This window comes from Manacus candei, unplaced genomic scaffold (genome assembly GCF_025592945.1).
Source record: "Manacus candei isolate 608988 ecotype Guabito, Panama unplaced genomic scaffold, ASM2559294v1 h1tg000082l, whole genome shotgun sequence".
Taxonomy (NCBI): Eukaryota; Metazoa; Chordata; class Aves; order Passeriformes; family Pipridae; genus Manacus; species Manacus candei.
The window spans coordinates 3,569,404-3,590,518 of record NW_026138130.1 but is presented as its reverse complement, the minus strand read 5'-3'; the positions used below and the strand labels follow the sequence as shown (position 1 = coordinate 3,590,518).

The window sequence follows — 21,115 nt, the reverse complement described above, 5'->3', positions numbered from 1 at the left end:
TTTGCACCGTGTAACCTGTGAAATAGCTGATTGGTATTTCTCTTTTGCAGAACCAAGCTGAAGAACCATGAATATGAAACTTTAGATCAGCTGGAGGCTGATCTGAATTTGATGTTTGAAAATGCCAAGCGCTACAATGTTCCCAATTCTGCCATCTATAAAAGAGTACTGAAAATGCAGCAGGTTATGCAGGTATGTGGAGTAGAACAGTCAAAAGGATATAACTTCACATGTAAATTCATTTATCTAATGAATGTTTTTCCAAACTAATTTTTAACTAGACCTGTGCTTGCAGCAGTATTTTCTTGCTTAGGGGGAAGTATAGGAATGAAGAGCATCACAAAGTGATTTTTCTTCAGCACACCTCCTGCCTTCTGTGATTTCTGCTGGTCACTTTATTCCTTACTATGACTCTTAACTCGATTAAGCTGAGAGAAAATTGATCATGTGGGGTTTTTTTTAGTGTTTGCATTTGATGCTAAAGCACTTTAGATTTCATAAAGTGTTCCAGCTGAGTGCTGCAGTCTGAAATGGCACTGTTTTCAAATTGATTCCTCAAAAGTTGTCTTGACAGTTAGAAAGAACTACACTGCTATTTTACGTCAGCCAACTTATATTAAATAAATCACTGGGAATATTTTGATGCTGGTTTAGTCTGAAAACCTGTAGTTGCATCTGTCTTTGTGCATCTGCTCTGTTCAGATGTTTAACACTGTTCTGGAAGTGTCCAGCATGAGTTTGGCTTCAGGGATTTGGGTTTTTTTCAGGCAAAGAAGAAGGAGCTTGCTCGGAGAGATGACATTGAGGATGGGGACAGTATGATTTCTTCTGCTACATCTGATACTGGAAGCTCAAAAAGGAAAAGGTATGTGCTCCTGTAGTTCCTGCAGGCCATGACATCACTGCATCTTTTATTTGCTAAAGAGAATATTGAGCCATGGTTTTTAGCATTTGTGTAAGAATTTATAGTTCTGAAACTTAACTTCATTAAGTGTTGACTCTAATCAGTTCAAAACTATTTTCTGACTCTGTTTTCCTATTGTGGCCCAGTAGTTGATGGTTGTCAACATCACTTCAGTAAGTGGCATGGATGCTGTAGTTACACTGAATTAGGTAAATTTGTCAGTGGGTTTCAGGATTTTTATTTGGGCTTTTGGTAGGTTTTTTTTTAACCTGGTGAGTGGAATATCTTCAGAGGTTGTTAGCACTTCCTGCTTCTGTTCTACTGCTTCTCCACTGTGTGGCTATTTACGTGGTTTAGGTGGCAATTTTAGAATATAATTAAAGTTAAAACTATAGTTGAATACATTTTTTTTTTAGTTTAAAGTATTACTCTGCAAATATTTTTATTTGGTGAAGTCTCCTGGCATAAACATTTTCATTTTTCATTACCTGACCTCTCCTTGGGGTGTTTTCATCATTAATATCAGAGGGCTGCTTCTCTCCCCCTTCTGGATTTGCACTCTTCAGTTCCTTACCCTTTAGTAAGGGCCAAAGAAGGTATTTGACAAATAGATAAACTGAGTATAATAGATGGTTTATTCTGGATCCTGTAACACAAATCAAATTCACAATTCACAGTTATTTAAAATAGACCCTTGATGGTTTATGGAAAGTATTCTTTACAGTGGGAGCTGTTACACAGTTAATATTACTGATGCATTTCACTCCAACAAGGAGTAGTTTCTCTAGTCTGCCTCATGGTGTCATTTGAAATAAGTTCCACCTTCTGATAATATTTTTGCAATAGTAGCAACAGCCAGTGTAAAGCTGTAATTCAGCATCTTTCTTTGGTGCTGCTTATGACCTTCAGCTTCCTGTGTATTTATTTCTTTGTTTTGTCAAAGTAACAACAGTTGTGGGGGGAGGAAGGGAATGAAACAGAGCATCAGCAAAGAGTCACTGAGGAACAGTCAAGTCAGTGCAGCAATGTACACTCATGAAAAGTCTGCAGAGAGAAAATATGAACATGATTTAGGAGGTGGTAGAGTCTAGGGATGCTGGGAAGAAGAAATGTAGTGGAAAAGTAAGACAGACCACAGTACCAAGTAATCAGGAAGGAACAAATTGGAAAAATTACTGGTTTTGTGATCTTTGGGCTCAAAGAGAAGTACTTACCTAATCAAGGAAGTCACATTGCCATTGGTGTCCTTTTAGCTCTGCATTGCTTTTGATCACCTTGTGTGATACAGTACTGAAATGCTTAAAAGAAAAAAATCTGTCATCTGTGAAGTAAAAGAGAAAAATGTTGTGTTCATAGGTAAAGGGAAATCAAAATAATGTCAGAAGAGAACCTGAAAGTGCTTTTGGTGTTGTCAGTTCAATACTTGTTATCCATTTCACTTGCTGAATGGTAGGAAGGAAAAGAAGATTGTAAGTGCTGCTGATGGCAGAAGTGAAGCACTGAGGGGAATTCCAAAATGTTGCTGAAAAAGGAAACTAATAACCCTTGCAAAATTCATCTCATTGGGAAAATAACAGTTACACAGAAGAAAGTGGTTTGAATGTCCCCTTTTATGTATCAGATGCGTGACCTGAATCTTGAGTTATTGCCAGGCCTTTTCATGTTCCTGCTTGGGTTTTGCTTTACCTACTTCCATGGGAACTGAATGTTAAAACTTGGAAACGTGTTAAAATGGGGAATTTGGCAGCATGTCTGCGTTCTGGCATTGCTTATCTGCTGGTGTGAACAGCTAAGCAATATTTTACAGCAGTGACAGTAATGCAGAAAAAGGTCTTTAACCTGTAGAAGATATATTTTGAATTTTGGTGAGCTTTATTGACTTCTAACTTCATTTGTCTGGGGTTGACAGATATTTAAGTAATTCTTTCTACTACATTCTTGATGTCCTTTTTTTCTTTTATCTGGTACTAAAGAAGGTACAGAATTACCCTGAGAAAAATAGCTCAAGTCTTTGATATTCTGTATTCAGCAGAGGTAGTTGTGAAGATACTGGCTGGAGGTTTTTTCCCTGATTGCTCTGGATCTTGAGGTCTTGGATTCAGATGCCTGCTCCTGACTGGTCTGTTTTCTCTGGAGCTGGAAGGTGCTTAAAGCTCCTTTTGGCCTTTGCACTTCTGAAAACAAGTGATTTGTTGTATTCTGTAGAACACTTAAGGTCAATGAGAGAAGAATCATAACTGAAAGCAGTTTCCTGTTCCTGTAGAGCCTGCTGGTTGTGATGCTGTCACTGTTTGCAAGTTCTAGTGCACTGGTTTAATGTTGAACTTACTTGTGTGTGTTTAGGTTGTTCTGGTTGTCATCACAGTAGAGGATAATGTCATTTTGATATTAGTGCTGGAAGTGGGGAAAAGAGCCCCTGACATTTATTCTTTTCCCTCTTGTTCTTCTCCTTGACCTCACAGTAAAAAGAACATACGAAAGCAGCGGATGAAGATCTTGTACAACGCGGTTCTGGAAGCTCGAGAGCCGGGCACAGGCAGGCGGCTCTGTGACCTGTTCATGGTCAAACCATCCAAAAAGGACTATCCAGACTATTACAAAATTATCTTGGAGCCAATGGACCTGAAGATGATAGAGCACAACATCCGCAACGACAAGTACGCGGCGGAGGAGGCCATGATCGAGGACATGAAGCTCATGTTCCGCAACGCGAGGCATTACAACGAGGAAGGCTCCCAGGTACTGCCTGGGTTCAGCTGTCACACCTCTCTGCTCCTTTGCAGATGTAGAAGTTACATTAGGAGGGTTTAGCTTTGACTGTTACTCACATTATGTGTTGGAATCGATTACTGAACTAAAATAGAAGCTCTTGGCACTTTTGGGACGTCTTAGAAAGAAGCCGGCTTTGTTTTCATGGGTGTGGAGGGTGCAGGAGGTCAGACTAGAAGACCTGACTTGTTTACCCCTGCAAAATGGGTCTGAAAGGAATATCTTTTTCATTTGCAAATATATTGCAGGCTGTGTCTGTATTGTGATGTTTCTCAGGCAGCAAGCATGGTGTTGTGGGACAGGGTGGTGGTAGGGAACCTAAGGAAAACCTGCCACTGTTTCTAATGAAGAACACGAACTGCTACTGTGCAGGACTTCATGATGAGGTTGCATTCACTGGAATTGGATTTGAAGAGCCAGGACGATTGTTCTGGTCCTTTGTATCCTGATGGAATCACAGTAGTTCGAGAGGTCTGTGATTGCTCTTGGATTTGGTGAGGAAGTTTGTAGGACAACTGTACCCTGCCATTTTGTAGTCTTTGGAGTAGAAATGCAACTTAATTGGATAATTTATTCAAGAATTTTAGCTCCCTGATTTAGATGGTGTTCATCAGTTCTGCTTACCTATGTAAGTCAGTTAAAAAGAAGGGCTTATTTCTCGAAAGTACACTTTGAATTAAACACTCAGTTTTGCTTTCAGCTTTTCCAGACTAACATTCAAATGTTTCTTGGGGGCTAGTTCTAAACTAATCTAAACACAGTACACCTTGTTTTGGTTGGTTTTTGATTACTTTACTGATTAATAGGTGTACAATGATGCCCATATGCTGGAAAAGATCCTTAAAGAGAAAAGGAAAGAGCTGGGACCCTTGGCTGAAGATGATGATGTGGCATCCCCTAAACTAAAGCTAAGTAAGAAAACCTTGTGCACTGCTTTGTCTCATTTCAACACTTAAAAAACAATACAGATGAACAGATCTTCCTTTTAGAATAAACATGTGCTGCACATGCAAAGTTGTATTTTCAAAATTATGACAGCAATGGTATGTTTACATGCATATAAAATAGAATTAAGCTGTTGCATGTAGTGTTTGCTGAGGAAGGGTTGGAAAGAGTGGGATTTAGTCACGTGGTGTTATCCAAATGTTAGGTGGTGCATTATGTGCTCAGTCACACTTCATCAGCACACAGAATGTGTGCTGCAGGGATGGCTCACAAGTAAGGTGCTTCTCAAAGTGAGGAAAGCTCTTAATTTCCCTGGTTAAATGTCTAGGATTTCCACAGAATGATAAAAAAAGGTGAGCTTTATTTGGAAAATTATTGAAAGCCATGAAAAACATGGAACTGAAATTTCCCGTGTCTGTTCCTAGAACTGTTACCCTTAATAATGAGATTTGCTACTGCTCAGATCTTAGGTTCCTTTAATATATGTTCAGAATTTAGCAAGCTGAGAAGGGTAGAATTGCACAGAAAGTAAAGAAAGTAACTGCACACAGTCCTCTTAAAATTTAAATGTGCAGCTCTAAAGTAAGGTACAAGTATAGAGAACTCACAGGCAGAGTCTGTGCAGTGCAGTAAGAGATCCTGAATTAATCAAAAAGCTAATCTGATTGGTAATCCCATGGGGGAGGCCTGGTTTTACATTTTACCTACAATAATCCTCTCTGATTTGGCATAAACATGCCATGAAGGAATCTGATAGTATTTAGAATACCTAATTTTAGTGATAGCAAAACCCCCGTGATGACTGGATTTTTAACATCTGTAGAGAGAAATTCATGTAGGGTTGGTAAGACCAAACTTGAGTTTGGAGGTGTTTGTTAATGACATTAGGTAGGAAAATATGTTTTCCGTGCTTCTGTCTGAAGAAGCATTTGCCAGGTAGGCCACATATGGTGTGGGTGACATATGATTCTGTGTTTGAGCAAAATAACATTTTAAAAAATCTATTAATACAGTTGCTCATACCGTGAAGTGGTTCTTCAAGAAGCGATTCTCCAACGGAAAGAAGATGCACAAAGAAGTGTCCAAGTTCTCGGTTCTGTAATTTTATTTTTTATTTTTTTTTCTATTTGTCAGGTAGAAAAAGTGGCATTTCTCCCAAAAAATCGAAATACATGACTCCCATGCAGCAGAAGCTGAACGAGGTGTACGAGGCCGTGAAGAACTACACGGACAAGCGCGGCCGGCGGCTCAGCGCCATCTTCCTGAGGCTGCCGTCCCGCTCCGAGCTCCCAGACTATTATGTGACCATCAAAAAGCCCGTGGACATGGAGAAGATCAGGAGCCACATGATGGCAAATAAGTACCAGGATATCGACTCCATGGTAGAGGACTTTGTAATGATGTTCAACAACGCCTGCACGTACAACGAGCCGGAGTCTTTGATTTATAAAGATGCCCTGGTCCTGCACAAAGTTTTGCTTGAAACTCGGAGGGAAATAGAAGGAGATGAGGATTCTCATGTGCCCAATGTCACTTTGCTAATTCAAGAACTCATCCACAACCTTTTTGTATCTGTTATGAGCCACCAGGATGATGAGGGCAGATGCTACAGCGACTCCCTAGCTGAGATTCCTGCTGTTGATCCCAACTTCCCAAATAAACCTCCTCTGACTTTTGATATTATCCGAAAAAATGTTGAAAATAATCGCTATAGGAGATTGGATTTGTTCCAGGAGAATATGTTTGAGGTACTGGAGAGGGCAAGGAGAATGAATAGGTGAGCAAACCCTTATTTTTTGAGTATCCTTTATCACATGAGTTTTGCATGTTAATGTTAGACAAAGGCTGAAGTTTTTTCAGAGTGTTCACTTTCTTTGATATGGGTGTTTGGAAAACTAAATCTCAGAAGTTCTATCAGGTCTTCAGTGGAACACTTGCTTTCATTTAAAAACAAGGAAAAGGGTTTCTGCCATGAGATAATTTTGTCACTAGTCTTCTGAAGGAACACCTCATGAAAACCAGGTTCCTGTTAACTTTGAGATTGAAAAAATGAGGAAGAGGAGCTGTTCACTGACTGCTTGACTAGTGAATTATTCTTTTGGAGCAATCACACTTAGATGAGCTATGGTAAAATGCAAAAACTGTGAACACTTGCAACTTCTTGTAGTGTTTTACTGGAATTTGGTAGCACATTTGGGGGTGTACAGGTGAGATCTTGACTAAAATTACATTAAGGCATCTACTAATGGAGTATGGATAATTAAAATAAGTTAGTTTTGTTAATGATACCGTTATTACTCAATTTTTCAGAAGTTAACAGATTGTTGAGGTCCAGTGACAAGTAGTCTTGGTTGCAAGATTTGATTTTCCTGGCATTTCAGGGCTGGTGTTTACAAAAATACTGTTTTGGGTCAACTATAATAAAAACTGACAGCAGAGTAGCAGGTGATGCTTGACTTGTCAGGCTCTGCTGCTGCTTATTATGAGTAAACACAGAAACCTGTTAGTAGAGTGAAGCTTTAGATTGATGTGCCACATTTAGATTTAAATGTGGCAATTGATGGGAGTGTTTAGGATCCTGTTTGACTCTGGACAAACTGGTTTTGCCCTGTTTTACATGTTTTTGTACAGGACTGATTCGGAGATTTATGAGGATGCAGTTGAACTTCAGCAGTTCTTTATTAAAATTCGAGATGAACTGTGTAAGAATGGAGAGATTCTTCTGTCACCTGCTCTCAGCTATACCACCAAGCATCTTCACAACGATGTAGAAAAGGAAAAGAAGGAAAAGCTGCCCAAAGAAATAGAGGAAGATAAGCTCAAAAGGGAGGAGGAGAAGAGAGGTAGCTACTTCCTTTTCATTAATTTTAATATATTAATTGAAAAATACATCTGTGCCTATGGTGTGAGCTCTGCTGTTGCTGCAGCTTTGCTTGCTGAAGGGACCTCAGTAGTCTGATTGTCCACCAAGGATAAGAGATTTATTCTGATTCTTATGAACCAAAAAAAAGAGATGTAGGTAGATACTAACCCCATGTAAACTCTTTAATCAGAATGCATTGGGGTGCCTGTATTCTTATTTCAAGGATAGTAGAAAACAATAGGTTTTACTTTAGCTTTCTGCTGACAATCAGCTTAGCACTGATGGTTCCAGCTGACCTTTTGGTTGTTTCCTTTTTGACAAATACTGGTTTCTTGCTGTGCTGCTGATGTTGTCTATGATCATGCTTTTAACACTGCTAAAGAAGTGATATTTAAGCAAGCCTTTTGTGTATTTACTTGGCTGCTGTGAGGATGAAGATGAATGGGCTTGGCACTATTTTGTAGGGCAAGAAACCTACTGCAAAGGTCCTTTGTATTCCACAGTTCCTGACTGTTCCTGTGGAGCATATCTAAGGGAATGAGTGAAGCTCTCCTATTGCCCCTCTCCACAGATGGCAGCAGAGCTGTTGTCCTTGAATTATCTTTGTCCTTGAATTATCTTTCTAATGTGGTTCACCTTCCCACATAACACCAATGTCAGCAGCAATAACCTCTGGCTGCTCCAGCCTCAGGGTGAGGGCCTCCACATGGGCAATCCTAACGTGGAAACGTGGCAGTACTAACAACTGTTCTTCCTTTCTTGAAACAAGAAGCTGAAAAGAGTGAAGATTCCTCTGGCTCAGCTGGGCTGTCAAGTTTGCATAGGACCTACAGCCAGGACTGCAGCTTCAAGAACAGCATGTACCACGTGGGGGATTATGTGTATGTGGAGCCTGCAGAGGCCAACCTGCAACCCCACATCGTCTGCATCGAGCGGCTCTGGGAGGATTCAGCTGGTAAGGGTGTCTTTGCTGGGGGAAAACACCTTTGTGAAACTTCTTAGTACTATTTTAAGCTTCCCATTTTTTTTTTCCCTGTGTAGATGTTATTTATTTGATTTGCAGGACTATGTGTGCACTCACACGGTGTGTGAGTATTTTTCTTGTTTCTGAGTTGCTTTTTTCTGAAGGATATTACAAATAGAAAGTTCTTGGATCAGCACATGCTTTTTTTGGTGTTGTTTCTACCCACCCTCAAATTGTAAGCATCCCAGAGATAGTATTCTGAGTGGGATGGACTTTTTGTAATGATCCATGCTTCTTCAAATAATCAGGTGATTGTTGTGTAGACTTTGAAGCCATTTGAAGGCCTGAAAGTCAAGATTTATAAATAAGAACCAATGCCTCCTTTATTTTTCCTTAGTCAGATTTTACTGGGTTGAAAACAATTGGCAGGCTTTTCAAGCCACAGGCTTTCCTTTCCTGAAAAGTTTAATAAATATTGTCCTGTTTCAAAGCAGAGAGCTCTCAATATAAATGACTACATTGCTATTTGATTAATTGATCAAGCTATGATTGTTCTTTCTTGCTCATGCACTAGAGAATGTCATTTTACATTTTTTTTTCTTTCTATCTCTTTTTTCTTTCTCTTTTTTTGTTGTTGTCTGTTTTAAAGGAGAGAAGTGGCTCTATGGCTGTTGGTTTTACCGACCAAATGAAACGTTCCATCTCGCAACAAGAAAATTCTTGGAGAAAGAAGTTTTTAAAAGTGACTATTACAATAAAGTTCCCGTTAGCAAAATTTTAGGCAAATGTGTGGTCATGTTTGTCAAGGTGAGAGACTGTTCAGACTAATTTATTTAAGCAAATATGTTCTCTGCTGTTTTGCTGTAGGGCTATGGGCACTTTGACATAGAGACATTCTGTTAATACTTAAATAAAATAGGATTTGTTCCTGTAGGCTGTTTGTATTTTTCCTTTGCTTCATGAGATATGTAGTTTAGCCAGGTGATGTTGTTTCCCTGAGCTGGTTGGTTTGTAGAACCATATGTTGATGATCACCCCCAGCTTGGTGATCGTGTCCTCTTTTCAAGTCAAAGCTCAGAAATCTTGTAAAGGTGGTTTCAGGCTCCAGATCTTGTACTTGTTCATGCACCACTTTGGTAAATGAATAAACCCCAACTATTCTCACATGCCAATCAGTACTGAATTTAGCTTCTTCTCTAAGGGTAGAATTTCTTGTTATTTTTAATAAAACTTGGATGTCAAACTGGGAAGAAAAGAACTCAGCAGAAAGGCTGCTGATAGAAGCATAAAAAACCCAGGAAACATGAGAGAGAGTTCACTGTGTGTCTGTGGGGCGTGGGCATCGCTGAAATATTTCATATTTTTTCTTCAACGTGCAGGAATATTTTAAACTGTGCCCTGAAAACTTCAGAGATGAGGATGTCTATGTGTGCGAGTCCCGCTATTCTGCAAAGACAAAGTCTTTTAAAAAGATCAAACTGTGGACTATGCCTGTGAGCTCTGTCAGATTTGTCCCTCGAGATGTGCCCCTGCCTGTGGTCCGTGTTGCCTCTGTGTTTGCTAATCCAGACAAAGTAGATGAGGAGAAACACAGTGAAACACTGGAGGACAGTAAGGTGGGAGAAAGTATCATTCATCTCGAAAAGGTACGTAAGATAATGAAGAGGGACACTGATTGTATTTGCGGAATAAAGAATGACAAAATATTGTTATTTGGGTTTCACAGCATCCAAGCATAGTCAAATATAAATAAACATGATGTTTCTGTTACAAATCAGGTTATACACATTTGTAAATAGATACAAACAAAATATAAATAGACTAAGCAGAAAATGAACTCTACATATTTGTTAGATTTGACAGCCTCTTTCCTGTGATCATGTAAAGAGCTTGGTCTGGTTTTTTTACTGCTTCAGAAAATTACACTTTTACTGTAAAGCTTGTCTTAAGCATAAAGAACCTGTAGAACTAAAAGTCTAATTTTAGTTCATGGCAGTGCTGAAATGCTTTATTATGTAGCAGTTCAGTAAAATAGTCAATAGCTAGGCAGCAGTAAGTAATACATAATATTCTGTTGTCTGTGACCTCTTCATGCTTAATAACTAAGTAGTGTATTGTAAAAATGCTTAAGAATATTTCTGTCCAACATAGTGGATAAAATGGTTTATTTATTGTACTTAGAGTAATAAAACAAATAAATTTAAGGAAAGTTATTAAAATCAATTCAATTGAATTAATTTTATCTGAAATAAATTTAGAACCATGAAAAAAATAAGAGAATCATAAAATAAATGCACTTTAGATTGAGTTCTCTAACAGAACCTGAGTACACAATACCCAGCACACACATTGTCAGCTTTAAGTAGACACCCAGTGTGTATTTATTCACATCATGAGAAAAGATACTTCTGTTGAGAGAATGAAATCTCACAGGGTCTTTTCCTTCCATGCCTTGGGTAGACAGCCTGTATTTCTTTGGCTTTCTGAAATCCCAGGCTGAAAGATCAAATGAGATACAATGTGAGTTGTTCCTAAAAAGTAGGAAATTAAATGGGGAGAACGGTATGAATTTGCAGGCAATACATGGAGTGCTCTTATTATTCCATATGAGAGTTGAGTCATTAAATTTCTATGTGTTTTATCTTGACCATAAATTCAATTCTTGCCCCTTATGCATGTTACTGTGCTTTAAACCATCAAAGAAAGCTGACAGGGCTTGGCTTGGCCAGGAAACTTAGAAGCACTAGAACAAAAAAGACCTGTAAATTACTGTTCTGTAAATTACTGTTCTGTAAGTTAGAGCTTTGTGAAACAGGAAGGGTTGTGACAGACATGGAAAGTGTCTTTGGCTTTGCAATTGCATTTTTAAATTTGAAGGCTTTTGCATGTACAGCTCTGTTTACATACTGTTGTTAACATAAAGACAGAGCAAAGCCTTTTACGAGCACGTGGCACCTGTTTATTAACGTTTGGTTTTCCTCCTTCTGCAAGTTCCTAAATGCTTGTTCTTCTGCAGGAGAAAGAAGATGTTCCAGTAGAAATGTCCAATGGAGAGCCTGGTTGCCATTACTTTGAGCAGCTCTGCTACAATGATATGTGGCTTAAGGTTGGGGACTGTGTCTTCATAAAATCCCATGGGCTGGTGCGACCCCGAGTGGGAAGGTGGGTGCAGCTTCTTATTTGCAGTTTGTGGCTATAAAAACAACTTGAACCAAAGACAGGCTGGTTGCAAAAGGTCTAAAAGAGGATGGGGAAAAAAAAATCTTGTGAGTGCAGTGAAGTGTTATAAGCTCTTGATAGACTGAGGTGGAAGTTTAGCTGCCTAATAAAAACCTGGTACAGTTGTACAGGTGGAATAGGCTGTTTGGTACCCATTTTCCACTGCCAGCCTTCCTGAACAACCCAGTTCTGTCTAATCTGGGAGGAATGGCCTTTCATTTATGTCAGTGCTTTGGTTTCTTTCCAGGATTGAAAAGATGTGGGTGCGAGATGGAGCTGCATATTTCTTTGGTCCAATCTTCATACATCCCGAGGAAACTGAACATGAACCAACCAAGATGTTCTACAAGAAAGAAGTGTTTTTGAGTAACTTGGAGGAGACCTGTCCAATGACTTGCATTTTGGGTAATTATTAGCAACTTTAAATCCAATGGACACTCCCTTTCCTACGCAATCTGAAATGATTGATAGCTTGATTCCAAGTAGATTTTTTCATATTGAGGGAGAGAGGGACAAGAGATTATTCAGTGGGTTTCTAATACACATTCCTATCTTAGGAACCTGTGGTGAGAATTTTCACTTTAAGGAAGCTTTCTCACAATAAGGGAATTACATGTATGATAACCAAGTGAACATTGTCTGCAGCCAGAGAACAGAAAACTCCATTATTCTTGCTTATTAATGTAATTATTCCGGTACATATTACCTGGAAAGTTGAAAGGAGAAGCAGGAGGTTGAAATTTGGTTTGTTGGAGAAGGTGATGGCGTGCACTTTGTTTTGGATATTGGGATAAATACACTGACAGACCATTGGGGTTTGCTATTTTTATGGGTTTCCTGGAGCTTTAAAAAAATCCAAACGCTGCATGAAGTTGCTGGAGGTTTTTGTGAGTGGCATTATTTGATTAAAACGTCGACTGGTGTATTTTCCGTAGTTGCGCCAAATACCAGGAATCTTCCAGACTTAGGAGACAGGCAAAAAACTGGAGTTCCCACCCTTTTTATGGGAAGTCTGCGAGTGTGGCTGCCTTCTTACCCAGCTCTTTCATTTCTGCAGGAAAGTGTGTCGTTCTGTCATTCAAAGACTTCCTCTCCTGCAGACCAACAGAAATCTCCGAAAACGACGTTTTTCTTTGCGAGAGCCGCTACAACGAGAGCGACAAACAGATGAAGAAATTCAAAGGGCTGAAGAGGTTTTCACTCTCTGCGAAAGTTGTAGATGATGAGATATACTATTTTAGGTAAAAATGTGGGGGGAGTGAGGGGGGTCACCTGGGCACCCTCCTGGGTTGTGGTGGACTGACTCTGCCTGGCAGCTCAGCTCCCCCCCAGCCACTCGCTCGCTTCCCCGCAGTGAATGGGGGAGAGAATCTGAAGGGCCAAAGGAGGAAAAGCTCCTGGGTCAAGTTAAAGGCAGTTTGATAAGTGAAACAAAGCTACGTGCACGAACAAAGCAGCAAAATAAGGAATTAATTCCCTGCTTTCCATTGGCAGGCAGATGTTTAGCTGTTTCCTGGAAAGCAGGGCCTCAGCATTTGTGATGGTTGCTTGGAAAGACAAACACCATAGCCCTGATTGTGCGCCCATCCTCTTCCTTCCCCACAGCTTTAATGCCTGACCACAATATCCTATGATATGGAATATCCCTTTTGGTCAGTTTGGCTCCCAGTTGTGTCCCCTCCCAGATTATTGCCCATCCTCAGCCTGCTGAGGGGCAGAGTGGGAAAAGGCAAAGGCCTTTTGTTGGCCTGATGTGCCAACACTGTTCAACAGTAATTACAGTGTGATATGTTATCAACGCTGTCATCTCACAAGTGCAAAACACAGCCCCCTACGGGCTGCTGTGCAGAGAATTAACCCTCTCCCAGCCTGACCCAGGACAGAAATAGAAGTTACAGTTGTAGGAGAGTAGTTTTGACTAATCACAGTCTTGGGAATAAGTCCAGGTAACATCAGTCTTTTCATGGTCTTAATACCACAGGATGTTTTCTTTTTCTTCTCCTGACTTCAGGAAAAGTCATTACATTATTGGATTCATAAATTCTCTTGGATGCTATTAAAATACTTAAGTTCTCATTATGGGTAACAAATAGCTTTCCAGTTGGTGAATATTCATATTGATAAAAATATTAAATTCTAAGATAAGTAAAATGAAGAATCTGAGGAAGGTGTGATGTTAACTGCCTTCTGTTGCTGAAATTAAGTACTTGCTGCATTGAAATCCACTTCTAACTCATAGAAAAAATAAAATTCTAACAAGTGACTGAAATAAAACACCATAGGCACAGAGTGATTTCTGCTCAGGGTTCTGAAAGAAAGCACAGGCACAGCTCAAGTTACCATTATTTCCATTTTGTTCAATGATAAATGAAGAAAAGTTGCTTTTCTCCTCAAAAATATGTGCTTTCTCCTGTGAAGTCTGAGTTTGTTCTCAACTGCTTTTTTGTCTTCTTCCTCCACCTTCCAGAAAACCCATAGTTCCTCAGAAGGAACCATCTCCTCTACTGGAAAAGAAGATTCAGCAGCTGGAAGCAAAATTTGCTGAGTTGGAAGGAGGTGATGAGGACATGGAAGAGATGGGAGAAGAGGAAGGTGATATGACTGAAACACCTTCCATGCCTCAGCTTCAGGCCCCATTAGCCAGTGACTTGGATATAATGCCTTATACTCCTCCACAGGTAAGGATTTTCCTTGAGGAAACTTTAAACCTTTATATTCCACATTTTTTTCCCAATCCAAATGAAGAAAGAGACAGAAACATTTTGTCATATACACAGAATGGATTCATACTTTGGTTTATGAGCTACGGAATAGATTACACAGAACAGCTTTGGTATATCCCATATGATAGCCCGGTGATAATATTGAAGTCCATTAAAATATATTTAAAGGCAGTCATTCAGTTGAGGAAAACCTGGGCTATACTTTTATGTGACATGTTAATGTTATTTTGAATTAGTAGTTTTTATATGACAGAAGTATCAGGCCTTTATATTAAATATAAAGTTGGAATGTAAGGGTTTCATTGTAATTCTCAATTTACCTAATGCCCATTTTTCAGCTTTTCCTTAAATTTTGAAAAAAGCTAGCATTTTGAGTATTGTGGTTTTGCTGCATTTTTAGAAAATGCTGTGCATCATCCTCAAATGAAAAAAAATATCACTTTTTTGGTGTTGAATTGCCATTCTTGCTTGGATAATGGATAGGAAGTCCAAGAGGAATTGTGTGTGGTTGTACACCACTCGAATGCATCATTACTGCTGCTTAAACAGGGACTTGTGATTCCCTTCCCTCTCTTGCTGTGTTTCTTACACAAGCCCTGGAATTTGTGTAGTGAGTATTAAAGCAGAGGGGGGACTGCTTTAAATGGAAATTCACCTAAACAAAAAAAATGGATTAAACCCTTTGTCTGTCTCACCACACTCCCACATCCAGGCTAATGCCAGCATTAAAGAGGCAGTGGGATTGACCTGCTGGAGCAGGAGTTTCAGACACTTTTGTAACCAACAATATAGATTTCTTCTGGATTACATTAACTGTGACAACCTCATTGGCAGCAGAAGAATGGATGTGACCCTGGGACAGAAATACCTGTCCTTGGATGAAGTGAAGAAGAGTTGCTGAAGTTGAAAGCTTTTGCTTGGTTTGAGAGGGATGTTTTGCCATGTGGGCAGACCAGCAAATGCACTTTGCAGTTTTAATGTGCTGAATTTCATAAGCATCATGAAAACTCTTGCTGAGCATTGCAAATAGAAGTGGAATTTTATTTAACAACTGCTAAACCCCAGAACTTTTAAACTTTTTTTTCTTCTGCTAACAAAGAAACTCTTACAACACCTAAGGATAAGAGGAGTCAAGACAAGTGAATATGTGGTATTGTGGGGCTTGACAGATAGATGGGTGATGCTCTCCTGCTGCAGTTTGCTGTGAATTGAGTCAAACCTAAAAAAGAAAAAGATGGGCAGCTTCATTCTTTGCTTTAGCAATATGGCTGAGAAAAGGCATAAAAGGGGGTCCTAGTTCACATCTTCTTTTAACACATCTGAAAGTGAATGTGCAGGTGTCTGACTCAAGTGGGAAGGACTCTGTTCATTTAAAAATGGGTGCATTGGAGATGTTAAAGAACAGAGAATACAAGAACAAAATTTGGAATTCTTGTGGTTTCTCAAAGTCCTGTTTGCCCCTCCAGATTGATGGGGAGGCTTTTATATTAAATTACTGTTACAGGAACTGCTGCAAGCAATATAAAAGCTAAAACAGCTGATAAACTCATAGCTCTCTATTTGCAGATGTATAAGAGGCCAAATACATGATTAGATTTCCCTATTTTTGGTTTGAGAACTTTCCATCTGCCCATGTGGGCTTATCTGAGAAGCCAGGATGGAATTGTATGTGCCCTGTGTGTCATCCCAGAACCTGCATGGAGTTTTCTTCACTTCCCCCAGACAAGTGCTGTCTTTAGGTTCAGAATGAAACCTTGAAGGGTGCATTGCTATTTCAAAGTTAATACAGTGAAGTTTGGAATCACACACAAGTGGGCCTCAGTTTATCCAGTGCCTGGCTTAAATTGATGAGCAAGACTTGTTAAGCATCTTGGTATCACTTTGAAACTTTGTTTTTGGCTGAGAGAAGAGTTGAAGTGTGGGGACAAAGTGACAGGTAGGAGTAGTAACATGGTCACAATTTCAGGAGAGGAAGAAAACAGTTGAGTATATTTTTTTTTAATTTTTTTCCCCCACCAGATGTTTGGAAACAATTACACTTTTCAAGATGTGACAGATTTGTAATTTGGGGTATGAGGAAGGCCTTATGAGGGGTTTTGATACGATGATACGTTTTTATGGGCCTTATCAGTCAGATTGTGGGTGAGTTGTGGTCTCCTGTGACAAATACAGGTGGAAAGAGCCTTCAAAAAGGGGGTTCCACCTGTGGTATCTCAGTGGTTGTCAGAGTAGGTTAATTTTTTTGAGGGCTGAAAACATCAAAGAGCTCTCACCAGGAACATCTATGGTGGGAAAAGCAAAGGAGCATTATTTTTATTACCCATCAGTATAAGAATATGATGTGAACCTGTTGTGTAGGTAGATGGTGATCAGCAAAGCTGGGCTCTGGGTTTTTCAGGGAGAAATGGCTCTTTATGTAATGATGTAATGAGAGGTAAACAGTTGAGAGAAATGAAAGTCTGGCAGGAAAATTAAGGAACATTTATAAGATGGAACCAGGGAGAGCAGGGATGGCAAAGGCCAAGGAGGAAGTGGGGAAGCACTTTCCTAAAATATGCAATGGCAAATAAAATGTTTTACCTTGTGTTGGCAACGCCTCTGAACAGCAAAATGGATGAAATCTGTGACATAACACAATTACTTCTGTTCTCTTCTGGCCTTCTCTCTTGTACTCTTGTGGTCATAACTGCTTTTTCTCACAGTCCACTCCCAAGTCTGTTAAGGGCGGCACCAAGAAGGAGGGATCCAAAAGGAAGATCAACATGAGTGGGTACATCTTATTTAGCAGCGAGATGAGAGCTGTGATTAAAGCTCAGCACCCAGACTACTCCTTTGGAGAGCTCAGCAGGCTTGTAGGAACTGAATGGAGAAACTTGGAAGCAACAAAGAAAGCGGAATATGAAGGTAAATAAAACCTGAGATCCTAAACTCTTTTCTGCCTTTTTTTACTTTCTCAACACGTTCGTTACTGTTGTTCAGGTGACAGGTTTAATGAAAGCAAGTGTTTATGTTTGTGTTCTGGACTCACCTTAAAGAGAAGTTCATGTGGAGAGGTGACTGAAGAGGAGCAAAGAGCATGTTTAAGTTATGTAGAGCCCAGCTGATAATGTGTCTTTGCCACAAATAACCAAACTAACAGAGACCAAGAGAATGGGGGCAAATTAGGGACATGAAGCCCCTGAGCTGGAAGTCAGTTGGAAAAATGTTTTGTGAAAGTTTCCTTAAACAAGGACCGGGGGGAATTTTGGACAAGAAGCTCTTGAGAGCTGTAGCAGCAGGTAAGAGAGACTTACAGTGGAACGGGAAAAAGTTCATTATTCGCAGTACTTAGAGTCCTGAGAGGCTTTGGTAGTGTGAAATCAAGGATACAAATCTGTTATTATGCTGTAAATATGACCTATTGTTCAGTCACAGTATTAATCAACTGTTGTAACTGATTTTGTTGAGATATTTCATATCCTGAAGTAAGCCTAGGAATATTTCATAGTCATGAGATATTTCAGACTGATCTTTTGTCCCTCTGCTCCCTTATTTTCCTCAATTCCTTCCCTCCTTTCCTTCCCTCCCCGCTTTCCTTTCTTTTCTTCCCTCCTTTGCTTCCTGCCCTCCTTTCCTTCCATTCCTTCCCTCCCTTCTGACAGTGGTCATTGTGTTTCAACTTGACTAGAATAAAATAGAGTTTAACAGCAGGCCCTTTCCAAGCCAAATACATTGGCTTAACATCCATAGTTATCTCCCAGTTAATACTGTGTCTACCCTATATTAACAATATTAACTATTGTATTGATGCAGTTTTATTGGAAGAAAATGCTACTTTGGATAGGAACATTTCAACACCCTGGAAAGTTATGGCCCTATTAAGTTGTAACTCTCTGAGATTTTGTAGGTTTTCTGCATACTCATAACTTAAAGGCAGCTTTGATCTTCAGGCTGGAAGCTTGCATGCTGTCACTGTCCCCTCTCAGCCACCTCAGTCCTTCCTGAATTTTCTGGATCCATTTTGTCCCATGAAAATTTCACTTGGTGTTATGTGCAGGGTATTAGTTCATTTTATTAGCAGTAGAAGTGCCTGCATGGCTAAATAAAGTAAAAGACAATAATGCATGGGAGTGAGGGAAAGGCCTGTTTTAAGGAAAAACTCTGTTCAGAGCACTCTCTTGAGATGTGTTGGAAATGTTTGAATGATGTCAAGTCCTGGCCTAAGTGATTTGGGTTTAGTATTGAGTGTTAAGGTGAATGCTCCAGGCTGATCTTTCAGACACCTCCTCCAGTTCCCTTTGGCAATGTTGTTCCATCTATTAGTTCCATGTCATTCAGGGCAAGGTGAAATTTAAGTGCTGTCCTAGGGCAGGTCCTTCTTCAAACCTGAGCACTCTGAAGTCTGATAAAGCTGTAATTTCTCATTCATCAGAGTGTCTCCAGAACTTTTACTTCTGTCTGACCTTTTTTTTTTGGCTGGCCAGGAGTAGGTGAGAGTCAGAACAACTGCTTCATCTTTTCCCCAAACACTTTCTCTGCTCTGGAGAGGATTGTCTCGTTGTTCTACTTCAGGATCTACCTTTAAACCTCTTGTGTATTTTGTGCTTGATCACATCTAAGTTGCCTGCAGTAAATGTAGGGGTTTCTCTGCGTCGTCATCTCTCCCTGAAACGACAGAAGTGGAAAAAGGGAGGGAAATGCCTTTGGAAATGAAACTGGTCTTGGAGTGTATGGAAGTAGTGCTAGAAGCTGCACAAGCAGGTTCTAGAGGAGGCAAATGGGTGGTAGATGTTCATGTACTAGAGAAAGTGAGTAACATTGGCAGGATGCATAACTTAATCTCCTTGATGAACTTCTTCTTAGCCTTCGTTTGACAGAGGACCTTGGTTGCTGTTTTAGTGGCAGTTTCCATCTTTCACCAACTGCAAGAGAACATGTAGCCCTGCCTTCACTGTTGTTAAAAAGTGCTGGAGCTGTTCCCTGCGTCCATTATCCTTGGTTGTTGTTCCTCATTGTGCCAGACAGACACAATGTTCAGAGTAAACAAATCAGGAACTTGCATGTCCCCAAAGCACCTGGAGTGGGCATTCAGTATATCTCCTTTTTTTGTTGGCTTGGGTTTTGTTTTTTTTTTCTTTCTTCTTCCCGTGACCCTTTGCCCTTCCCTTAATATCAAATTGTCCTCTGGTCAGATTACCCTGCAGTAGATCTTTTGTTCTTGCAGTCACAGTGAGAAACTTGATTGAGATAATGACCAGATTCACCGTACAAAGGACACACATGACCTCCAGTGAGCAGCACAATGTGAGTTAGACATCTTCAGCCAAAAAAAAAATAGCTCAAAGGGGACCAAATGGGGAAAATGACAGAAAGAGGCACAGAAAAATATTTTTGGTTTATCAAACTGCTGCTTGTTATGTTCCAAACTCTAAGGACCAATCTACACGAGGGAAACTTTACAAATGCTCCCCGATTTTGCCACCACCTTTCAACTGGATCAGTAGTAAAATATATGGGGAGCCCAGAAATAAACGGGCCACTGGCTGGCACTGCTGTCTGCTGTTTGCATCGTTCTTCAGGGCATGTCTGGCAGACATGGTGCCTCAACTCCCACAGCAGCTGGTGGCAGATCTGTGTGAGAGCTGCTGGCCTTGGCTGCAGCTGGTTGGGCTGAGCCAGTGGTGTCAAAACAGGGAATGTTTTGCCATGTTCTCCTAGTGCGGACCGAGCCTAGTGCTGGACTGCTGCTTCATGTTGGTAACACTGGTGTTATTATCATCAAATTTGTTCTTTTAACTTTTTTTTTTAAATTTTCATTTTATTATTTATTTTAATTATTTTTATTTTTATTTTTTTTTAGAAAGAGATAAAACTTTGTGGAATATTTTTCATGAAAGGTTCTCTAAAAGTCTTAGCTGCAGCCACATGAAATCAAATCATAATGCTGTGTAGAAAAGATTCATCTGTTCTACTTTTATATTTGACTAAACTATGCCAGTGTTTTGACTAGTCCTTTTTTTTTTTAATGAACAGATAAATATTTTGAAATTCTGGGTTACAAAACAGAACTGAAAATCTAAAATACTTTTACAGAGCGGGCAGCTAAAGTTGCTGAGCAGCAGGAGAGAGAGCGAGCAGCACAGCAGCAGAATTCCTCCCCCCGGGCAGGCACTCCTGTCGGGGCTCTTATGGGGGTGGTGCCGCCACCAACACCAATGGGAATGCTCAATCAGCAGTTGACACCCGTTGCAGGTAAAACGTAGGAGCTATGACCATTTTTTCCTCATCCACTTTATCAACCCCCTTCATAACTCTGAACACTCTCTTGGGTCACGTTGTTCTTGCGGAAGAACAAAAAAAAAAAAAAGCTCGAAACTCTTCCGTCTTTCTTCATAACGAGCATACCTAGTGCAGGGGTAGCCTGGTATCCAGTGGTACTTGCTCCAGGAGTGAGTGGCCTGTGGAGGATGCAGGGAAGCAGGGTCCCCCTCGTGCAGTGGTCCCGTTCTGTTGGTGTGCAGCCGTGTTTATTCGCTCTGCTCTGCAGAGCTCCCGTTTGGCCCAGGAGGGCCGCGAGCCGGGTAGTCTTCTAGTGCATGCAGCATCTGTGGCAGTGGTAAAGCAGGAGGGGGAATTACTGGGGGTTTTCCTGGCAGGAAGGTGAGAGGCCAGCAGAATGTAACTCAGATTTTTGAATCCAAGCGAAAGCTTTACAGAATTGCCTGTTAGGCACTGGTAAGCAGAGCAGA

The 21,115-nt window shown here is 40.2% G+C and overlaps 1 protein-coding gene across 14 annotated transcripts in view; it reads left to right on the top strand.

Annotated features, from left to right (window-relative positions):
• PBRM1 (polybromo 1) overlaps positions 1-21,115 on the top strand; it is a 57,553-nt gene that overhangs the window by 25,566 nt on the left and 10,872 nt on the right. For 12 of the 14 annotated variants that reach the window (XM_051811390.1, XM_051811384.1, XM_051811389.1 and 9 more), the window contains 14 exons: positions 51-192; positions 768-865; positions 3,367-3,643; positions 4,480-4,585; positions 5,753-6,395; positions 7,250-7,461; positions 8,251-8,436; positions 9,095-9,252; positions 9,825-10,091; positions 11,462-11,607; positions 11,912-12,069; positions 12,722-12,905; positions 14,132-14,342; positions 17,090-17,291. In XM_051811390.1, the coding sequence (XP_051667350.1) occupies positions 51-192; positions 768-865; positions 3,367-3,643; positions 4,480-4,585; positions 5,753-6,395; positions 7,250-7,461; positions 8,251-8,436; positions 9,095-9,252; positions 9,825-10,091; positions 11,462-11,607; positions 11,912-12,069; positions 12,722-12,905; positions 14,132-14,342; positions 17,090-17,291 (2,990 nt within the window). Of the gene's footprint in view, positions 1-50; positions 193-767; positions 866-3,366; positions 3,644-4,479; positions 4,586-5,752; positions 6,396-7,249; positions 7,462-8,250; positions 8,437-9,094; positions 9,253-9,824; positions 10,092-11,461; positions 11,608-11,911; positions 12,070-12,721; positions 12,906-14,131; positions 14,343-17,089; positions 17,292-20,459; positions 20,619-21,115 lie in introns of all 14 variants that reach the window. The other 2 variants (XM_051811391.1, XM_051811392.1) reach the window with 1 other exon arrangement.